Consider the following 10,016-nt stretch of genomic DNA (forward strand, 5'->3'; position numbering starts at 1 on the left):
GGTTTCGGTTAACCGCGGTTTTTGGAATAAAGAAACCGTAACCGTAACCATTAACCATTATTTTTAAAATTAAAAACCGTAAACTAGTCCATCGGTTTCGGTTAACCTTAATTTCGGTTTGGTTTTTCGGTTTTTCGGATTTTTATGTGCTTTTTTTTTTTTTACTTTACCCTATTTTTTTTTTTGGCAAAAAACATCATTAGCCCCCTAATCATTCATTTTTTGATTCATTAAGCTCTTAATCTTTTGTTTGGATGCATTAAGTTCTCTGATTATTTATTTTTGGTCTCATTAAACCATTGATGACCAAGTTAGTAAGTTGTGAACATCTAATTGTTTTTAACTTCATTTGTATTTGAAATTATTAAAAAAATATTTTTTATAATTTGGATTAAAGTTTTTACAACTTTGTTATAGTCATGTTACACATCCAAAACTATTTTCAAATAATGCAAAAAAAAATATGAATTTTAAATTCAAATATAATAAATAATAGTTGATTACCGGATTTTATGTTCAAAATTACTAGTATTTTTTATCATCAAAGATTCATGAGATACAAAATAAAGCTTAATATATCAAAATAAAAGGTAAAAGTCCAATGGTCTAACCATGCTTTTTGCCATTTTTTTTTAATAATTTCGGTTAAGCAGTGCGATTATGGGTGGGTGGAAAATTCCAACGTGGGTCGGACTCGACTCGGTGCAGTGTGGATTCAAAATCGAAAGCATAGCAGACACTTGAGCGGTATCTATCTGTTGACTGTTGCCTCTTTTCCAGTTAGATGGCCAACTGTGGAGTCATCTCCAATTCTGCTTCCATCACTAACAAGGTAAAGGCGATTACGTGTATAAGAATAGCTGTAAATGGAAAATTTTGGTATCTGTTGCTTTGCTTCTGTGGCTAAAAACTAATGGTTTTATCTTTTCATGTTTAGTATTTCAATTTCTTGTATGATTACTTGAATGAATTCTGATTTTGAATGAATAGCTTCTCCTCAGAATTTCTGGCCACTACACGGTAGACATAGTTTTCTGAGGTCAAGATTCTCCAATTTGAAAGTTTATCAAAGTCGACAATCGAGAACTTTCATGGCAATGGAAGAAAATGGCGCTGCAGCTTCAGCTAGTGCCTCTAAAATGAAAATTCCGCACGTCTTGACAGTTGCTGGATCTGATTCAGGTGCTGGTGCTGGAATACAAGCTGATCTTAAGGCCTGTGCTGCACGTTCAGTTTATTGTTCAACTGTGATAACTGCTGTTACTGCACAGAATACCGTTGGAGTTCAGGTTATAACTCAATCGCGTCTTGTTTTCTATGGTCAATGAGGGTTTACACTTTTCTCATTGAAGGAAAAATATAAAAACAAATGTAGACATTATTTGGTTTTGTTGTGTTCAGGAACTGCAGTAGTTTATTGCGTCTTAAAAATAAGTCCATATGTTGAATAATCTTGTTTCGGACACTTGTGATTATTAGGGTGTCAATGTTGTGCCTGAGGATTTTGTTGCTCAGCAGTTGAAGTCTGTGCTTTCTGATATGCAAGTTGATGTGGTAAGTGGGATTTAAATTTTGGTATGTTACTATGGGTGGTATATTCAAATTAATTTGACTTCTCCCCTATTGATGTCAATTATCATAGAGCATGTATCAGAATGTCATTACTGCAAAAGAAACAACATTAGCATTCAGTTTTTCTTTTGTTATGCGTGAGGATAAGCTTGATTACATTGAAAAGCTTTTAAAGGATCCTTGATATGCACCATCACATGGCTCTCTTTCTTTACCTCCAAACTTTACATTTCTTGCATGATTCTGTAACAATATGATTGCAATCTGATTATGAAATGATATTAGGTGAAAACAGGCATGTTACCTTCTATTGGCATTGTGAACATTCTTTGTCAAAGTCTTAAGGAGTATCCTGTTCGAGGTATGAAGTAGTAAATACTCTTAGCTTGATTTTCTTGGTTTTATTTCGAGTGGCTTTCAAGTTGACTTAGACAGTAAATTGAAGGCAGCTTTGGTGGTTGATCCTGTCATGGTATCTACAAGTGGAGATGTGTTGGCTGGTCCTTCAATTGTCTCTACTTTCCGGTGAGATCAAATGTTTTAAATTCAAACTTACAACTTACAAATTGTTTCACATGCTTTAAGTGCAAAGCTCTGGCAAACTTTGCTGCCTAGCATGCTTTACACTTCTTGGGATTTTATTCGCCTTTGTTGACTGTTGTTGTCATTGCATATACACTTGCTTCTTGTGTCTTGTTTCTCATTATGATATGTTTTGGGCATCTTTTTAATTCTTCAGCGACAGAGAGAACAGATGAGTTTGGCTCAATAATCAATTAAATAATATCCAAAGAAATTCACTAAACGCTCTTGAATCATCAACCCTCATGGAAGCTGCAAAGCATAGCTTCTGTTAAGAAAAATATGAAGTTGAGTTTTGAAAATGCGTGCATTTATGTTTCTCATACTTCATAAAAAAAACAAAATTACAAACTACAATGAGCTTTAGTTGATTTCATCCCTCTTCTGAAACCAGCTAACGTTTCAAAAGGTTCAGGGCATAAATGAGATGTAGTAATGTGCATTTCTTACTTGATGAGCTACCTTTGCCATAAAGGATGGTTCTATGCTTTGCTAATTTATTTTCTATATATAGCATAGACATTCTTTTGTTTTAATTTGTACCATGTAATATTCAAATTTGATATACTCTCTCTGGCACTTGAATGCAGAGAGTATCTTCTTCCCATGGCTGACATAGTAACTCCAAATATAAAAGAGGCATCCGCTTTACTTGATGGCATGCCACTTGAAACAGTTGATGACATGCGGTCTGCAGCAAAACGTTTACATGCAATCGGTCCTCGGTTAGTGGAAATTGCTCTAAATTCTTTGGTAACTCAAAATGAGATGGTGATGCAAAACATTTTGTACTTCTTTATTTCTCTGTTATCATGAACACTTTTAGATCCATAAACCACCTAACCTGAGGGAGTTGCACTGCTTGTGAAAGTAGTGATTTCTTTCTTGTTCAAATCAGAATTTTTTTTTGTCTGAGAATGTAAGGTTAATTTTTTCTTTTACTCCCTTTAAGCTGACATGAATTTTATATCAGCAAAGGAGGAGCATTTGCTTTTATGGTTTCATATTTAATCAACACATGGAAATTTTTGAGTGGTTCAACTACCATTGTATCATATTGTTTAGTGATTGGAACATACCTGTGAAGTGAGAGGAAAAGCTTCGAGTCTGTTACAGTTTGCTGGCACTGTATTTTTAGCTAGAATATTTGATGATAATCTGATATGAAATGAATAAGAATTATAGAACGCTATGCAAGGCGCCTGAGAGACACAAGACGCACTAAAAGTATAAAATTATATAGAACCACCATAGATAATATTTAAAATATAAGAAATTGTAAACTTTAAAATCAAAATGCAATAAATATGAAATCATGTCAATATTCTTAATCATAAATTCTAACATGCAATGATGCAATAAACCCTATGTTCTAAAGTTAGTGTTCAACTAAATAGTAAATCCTAAGTTGACTAATAGCTACTTCTTATCAAAAGTCTCCAACTTCAAGTTCTTCCCTTTCCTTGTTTGCTTCTTTCTCTTGGTATTTTACTGTTGTTGTTGTGTGCTTCTTCTTTCCCTTTGTTTCCCATTTTGCATCTTCCTCTCTGATTTTTTTTTTCTGTGATTGTTCAATTTGCAAGTCTATTTGTTTTCCTTTGCTTTTTGTTTATTTTTGGAAACTAGATGTGTCTAATCCAATGATGGAGATTGAACATGTGGGTAAATAATATAAAACCCTAAAAATTAATATGTGACACAAAAGGCGCGCCATGGTGCGCCTCCGATAAACCTGTCCAAGCGCACAAAGGCGCGCCTTGGTGACGCCAGAGCAACATTTCCCGCCATTGGGGGTGCTAAGGCGCATGGCGGCGTCTCCATTAACAACTATGGGCTATTATATAATATAGCAGGTCAGTTTTTTTATTGTGTCACAGGTTGTTTCACGATAATCATTAGGGAATTACTGGTGAAACAAACACCCGTTGCACTTTGTTGTTACTTCCATTATGCTATGTATCGACCCTATTTAGGCTAACTAATCTTTAAAAAGATTTGTGATATCACTGCTCTTGATTATCATTCTTTCGTCATGATACACTACTACCATGAGACTGCAACTGCAAATGCATTCAAGACCTGAGTCATAGGTATAGCCACAATGCAGCCGAGCTGCTTGATGGTTGGGTAAAGTGAATGGAAGTAGCCTCTTTTTATTTTCTTTTATACCTTCCTTTCTTGGTTATGTGGGTGATCTGATAATTGTGCTTTTGACACTTTCAATGGATTACTGAGATCATAATCAACTTGCATCACAAAATTGTTTTTCCACCAGAAATTGAACTCTATGGCTCTCTCTCCTTTCCCCCCCTCCTTTATTATAAACTTCTCTAATGTTCACAAATACTTGGATGTTGGGAATGTCATTGATTGACCTTAGCTTCTTCTAGCAAATCTATTGAAAGAATGAGTGTATTGACTAAAAACTGAAGGATTGGAAAAAATAACTTATGCTGAATTAACCAGAGTTTTGAATTTCTACTTTATTTTACCTACCAGGAGTGTACTTGTCAAAGGTGGCGACCTCCCAGACTCTTCTGATGCTGTTGATGTTTTCTTCGATGGTAGGGTGAACTTTGTACCAAACCCATAAGTATAATGATGTTTGAGTTTTCTTTATCTTGTATATGCATCAATCATTAATGCTGTTCAAACTACATGTAATTTTTATGTTGCAGGTAATGATTACCATGAGCTGCGTTCATCTCGCATAAAAACTCACAATACCCATGGTACGGGCTGCACTTTGGCATCATGTATAGCAGCTGAGCTTGCCAAAGGTTCTCCCATGTTTTCAGCTGTCAAGGTATATTCTTATGTCTTCCATTTAATTAGTTCATATTTCATGAATATAGTTACAAAGGTGTGGGTATATATGGTTGGAAAAGTCAGGAATGAATGCATTAATAGTTAACGAAAAACTATCCCATTCTTCTTTTTCCAAAGTTCACGAGTAATCTAGATATGTAAAGCCTATGTGGAATTTAAGCTTTGGCACGACTTCCATGCAAAATTATTTTCCTAAATCATTAGGATGATTGTATTAATGTTGCGGAATCTTGAGAAAAAGAAGCTGAAATTCTAGCATGTGAAAAGTGGTTGTTTTTTCCTCCCTGCCTTAAACCGAGTAGGAAGGGGCTCTTTATTGTTACATATTACTGTCATGGGCTTAATTTTATTGCATTTGTGCAACCTTTCTCCAATGGTCTCCTTCTTACTCAGTTTTTCATTACCTATATATATATATTCTTTGAACTGCTATTTTGGATTTTCAATGAATGTTTCAAGATGAGCAGGTAGCCAAGCGCTATGTGGAGACTGCCTTGGAATACAGCAAAGACATTGTGATTGGAAATGGCCGCCAAGGTCCCTTTGACCATCTTTTAAGGCTTAAGAATGGTGTAAACAACTGTTGTAGACAAGCCACATTCAGCCCGAGCAACTTATTTTTATATGCTGTCACAGACTCTCGAATGAATAGAAAATGGGGACGATCTATGGCGAATGCCGTTAAAGCAGCAATAGAAGGAGGTGCTACCATTATTCAATTGAGGTTTGACTGTTTACAACTTTTTTCACATATAGCAAGTGTTTCAACCTTTTCCTTTTTTCCTATTTGTACGATTTTCTGGTACATTTTGATATGTTCGTTTGTGCATCTATTCTTATTACCTCCAAAGAGGTTGATTTGAATGTAAATATAGCTTTGCTTTCACATGTTTGACATGAAAAATCTTCCATATATGGATGTAAGTTTTCAATATCAAGTTTTGTTTCTTAGGGAGAAGGATGCTGAAACAAAGGAGTTTCTGGAAACAGCAAAAGCATGTCTTGAAATTTGCCGTTCACATGAAGTGCCTCTATTGATAAATGACCGAATTGATGTAGCCATTGCATGCGACGCTGATGGCGTGCATGTTGGTCAGTCCGACATGCCTGCTGGTGTAGTCCGTGCTCTTCTTGGCCCTGAAAAGATAATTGGTGTATCATGTAAAACGCCCGAACAAGCCCAACAAGCATGGATCGATGGTGCTGACTACATCGGCTGCGGTGGTGTATATCCAACAAATACAAAGGAAAACAATACCACTGTTGGTTTGGATGGGTTAAAAGCCGTCTGCACGGCATCTAAGTTGCCTGTGGTTGCCATTGGTGGCATAAAGGCCTCGAATGCAGGGTCTGTTATGGAAACTGGCGTATCGAATCTAAAAGGTGTTGCAGTTGTTTCGGGTTTATTTGACCAGGAAAGTGTTGTGGAGGAGACCCGAAATTTGCACTCAATATTGATACAGGCATCATCCATGGTAAAATGAAGTAGGCACTATTTTCATTCATGTTCTTCTGTTTAGTATCCGAAGTGGATACATCCGAATTCAGAGTTAATCGAGGGAGAGGATGAATCATATGAAATCAAAATGGATAAGAATCGATAGTACAAGTTGCATAACTTACGTATTCTTTAAGAGTGATGTTGAAATTTGATAGATAGTATGGTATGGTGTTTTTCTGTCTTTATAGCCGATAGTAGGATACAGAACGAGCAGAGTAAAACAAACCAATATTTTTATGCTATTGTAAAGAAAGTAACAGTATTCTTTTATGAACTTAGTTTTTCACTTTTGATGGAATTCTATGAAAATAGTTGTCAAGCTATAATGCAACGTGATAACTCATTTTTATATAGACAGTTTATTTTCATGTATATTTAATTTATTTATTTAGTTATTTTGATTATAAATCCTCATTAGAATAATATTCCTCATTTTGGATACTTGGGAGAAATTTCAAAGGTTTTTGAAATTTAATAGTGACTTAAAATTCTATCTTACACTCATTAAGAATAAATTCTGAATTAGCTCTTGACTTCATGAAATTTGTGGCTTTGTCTAAACTTTCCATCCGCATCATTCGGAAGCTGCGACGAGAAAGTCCACCAAAATAACGGAGCTGGTCCGAATGGTAAGGCGTTGAACCTCTGCTTGACAGGTTTGAGGTTCAATTCTCCACTCCGTAGGTGATCTGTAAAATTCCACTGTAAATGCTCATCGAGGTCTGTGGTTTGTCCTGACCTTGGGAGTGGGTAGACCTAGCCTTACCTAAACTTTTCTTTTTTATCGGAAAATATTATGTTTTGAAAAATATTGAATAATTTTTTTTTGTGTGTTGGATTCTTTTCCGGTGTTTAAAACACCGAAAACCGAAAAAAGTTATGGATAGCTACCATTTAAAATGATAAGAATGGATGAAGTAAGGTTCAAAATGGTTAAGAAAATGTTTTTGTTTTTGTAAAATATTTTGGAAAATTTTCCATGCAAAAACAAACGTCCCTAATTGTAATAGACCCTCCTTGCTATAGTCCTTTATGGTTTATGAGAGTTATTCTCTACACTACATAAAGAGGCTTAGATCTTGTTCTTTTTAACTTAATTTCAGCATAAGTAAATTCAGTTCAATAATTTAATTTCAGTAATTATCATTTTATTATAAATGATATATTATACATAAATAATTATAATTATAATTATAATAAAAAATAATAAATTATATATAAATAATTAAAATTATAATTATAATAGATAATGATGAATTATATATAAATTATAATAATATTTATCAATATATAATTTATCATTTTTTATTATAATTATAATTATTTATATATAATATATCATTTATTATTATATATATAATTTATAATTTATAATTATTTATTATAATTATAATTATTTATATATTCACCCCGCCCAAGTTCTGTCTCATCCCAATTTCTATCAAAAAAATATAATTATATATATATATATATAATTTATTATAATTATAATTATTTGGTGCAACTTGTTTACAAATTTTGCGAAAAGTAAATAAATATTATACCAACATGTGTACGTTACAATGCTCAACATGTGTACGCACTATCTCAACTACATTTCTATTTTTTTTAATCATCTTCTTCAACTGCATCATCATCGTCATCTTCATTCTTCGCTCGCACTTCAATATCCGTTAGCCGTGATTGCCAAATTTATTGCGCTATATCATTTCGTACTGCTAACATAGCGTACGATTTATATTAAACATATCTGAAACTACTCTTCCATTAACATTTGGATTATGTTGTATAATTGGTATCCCAAGCATGCATAGTCTTATGAAATTATGAAGCATGAAAGTAGAAACAATGATCGACATTTGATACTTTTTTGACATTTGAGGCATATTGTAGGTGGTTGTAATGTTCTTCCATTTCTACTTTCATTCTCAATGACGAATGTAGGTGGTTGTAATGTTCTTCCATCCCGCTAGGTTTTCCACGCCTAAACTTCGGCATATGACATCTAATTCTGGAGTCTCGAATTGGGGACAAATATCCAAGAGTATTTGGATATCCCGAGTCCACCATGTAATATTTTCCTACAATATTATTCATCCAATATTATTATTTATTATTTATTATTATTATTATTTATTCAGCCGTCACACTCCATGGTTTGCTGGCATGCATACTGGGGCGCTTTACCAACTCATGATACACTCCGTGCTAGAGGTCTGTCTCTAATATCTCGCTGTCCGGTCTGTTTAATGGCTTATGAGACGAGTGACCATTTGCTTGTTCATTGCCCCTTTGCTTCCCAAATCTGGTTTAGCATATCGGCTTTATTTGGTAGAAGACTTGTACTTGATTCTTCTCTACAGACCCTCTTGCAACACGCCTTCTCACACAAGTTCAGTTCGCAAGTCCTTTCCCCCTAGCAGGTCGCGCTTGTCAACGCTGTTTGATTGATCTGGTCTGTAAGAAATGCTGCTATTTTTGAGAGTAAGCCACCAAACATTCATGAGGAATTACGCTATCCTTGGTCTGTAATTCGTAGCTCTGATAGAATCAGCAACGGATCGGTATGGAATTCTGTTGTGGATTTATCTATTCTCCATAATCTCGGGTTAAACGCTCGTCGTCATAGGGCCCCTCGAATCATTGAAGTTAGATGGCAACCCCCTCCGTCTGATTGGATTAAAGCTAACACTGATGCCTCCGTAATCTCGAGTAGAGCTGGTTGCGGTGTGGTTTTTCGAAATAGTCAGGGGCATCCTCTTGGGTCATTTGCCTTCCCCCTTGACTGTGCTTTGGTACACATGGCGGAATTGCAAACTGCTATTTTTGCAGTTTCGATTGCGAGGTCACGTGGATGGACTCATCTCTGGATTGAAAGTGACTCGACTTATGTTATTCGAATTTTTCGTGCCCCTGCACAAATCATTCCCCGGACAATGCGTGTGGATTGGTTAAATTGTTTAGATTCAATAACGCACATTCAGGTGGTTGTCTCCCATGTGTTCCGTGAGGGAAATCAAGTGGCAGACGCTCTTGCTAGTTACGAACGTCTGACCTCAGATTTACAAATGTGGAATACCCTTCCAGACTTTTGCTCCCTTCTTGCTAAAGATAATGCCATTGGTAGGGATTGTTGAAACACCTTTCCACATAATTTTGATTTGACAAAATTGTTTAAGTATAATTGAAAAACATATTCTAAACACACTAAGTTTAAATGCTTTGATTTATTCTACTAATGTGTTTGTTCAATGTTGAGTTAAATTGTTTATAAGACACAAGAATTAAAAGGCCCAAGCCCAATACGAAAGCCAAAGCCCAAGTCAAACAACTCAAGACAACTCGGCCCGCGTTTATCAAAACGATGTCGCTGTGTACAAAACGCAACTCAGCAAGAGAAGGATCTAGAAGACCTTCAGGGAACAACTTCGGAACGAAGCTGCTGAGTTGATTCGACAAAGCGTACAAGACAGCAGCTGGCTAAGGAAAACTTCCAGACAAAGTATTTCGAAATTCGAAATGACCGATGCCT

The 10,016-nt window shown here is 35.2% G+C and overlaps 1 protein-coding gene across 2 annotated transcripts; it reads left to right on the forward strand.

The window, feature by feature from the left end:
* Positions 1 to 675: 675 nt before the first annotated feature.
* On the forward strand, positions 676 to 6,856 carry LOC136226385 (thiamine biosynthetic bifunctional enzyme TH1, chloroplastic). 2 transcript variants are annotated; one of them, XM_066014840.1, is made up of 10 exons: positions 676 to 832; positions 1,002 to 1,289; positions 1,480 to 1,554; positions 1,858 to 1,933; positions 2,022 to 2,097; positions 2,745 to 2,879; positions 4,654 to 4,718; positions 4,833 to 4,960; positions 5,451 to 5,707; positions 5,936 to 6,856. In XM_066014840.1, exons 1-10 carry the CDS (start codon positions 785 to 787, stop codon positions 6,465 to 6,467), a joined length of 1,680 nt encoding a protein of 559 aa, XP_065870912.1. In that variant the 5' UTR covers positions 676 to 784; the 3' UTR covers positions 6,468 to 6,856. The 2 variants fall into 2 exon arrangements, with proteins under 2 accessions (XP_065870912.1, XP_065870913.1); XM_066014841.1 differs by having other exon boundaries at positions 770 to 832; positions 991 to 1,289.
* The last annotated feature ends 3,160 nt before the right edge of the window (positions 6,857 to 10,016 follow it).

This window comes from Euphorbia lathyris, chromosome 4 (assembly GCF_963576675.1).
Source record: "Euphorbia lathyris chromosome 4, ddEupLath1.1, whole genome shotgun sequence".
In the NCBI taxonomy this organism is placed as follows: Eukaryota; Viridiplantae; Streptophyta; class Magnoliopsida; order Malpighiales; family Euphorbiaceae; genus Euphorbia; species Euphorbia lathyris.

What these genes read in the sequence shown, in the direction of transcription:
- LOC136226385 (XM_066014840.1), top strand. Translation starts at nt 785, where the DNA reads ATGGCCAACTGTGGAGTCATCTCCAATTCTGCTTCCATCACTAACAAG. An exon ending in CTGATATGCAAGTTGATGTG is followed by an intron (nt 1,555 to 1,857) that starts GTAAGTGGGATT and finishes AAATGATATTAG; the next exon opens with GTGAAAACAGGCATGTTACC. An exon ending in CCATGTTTTCAGCTGTCAAG is followed by an intron (nt 4,961 to 5,450) that starts GTATATTCTTAT and finishes CAAGATGAGCAG; the next exon opens with GTAGCCAAGCGCTATGTGGA.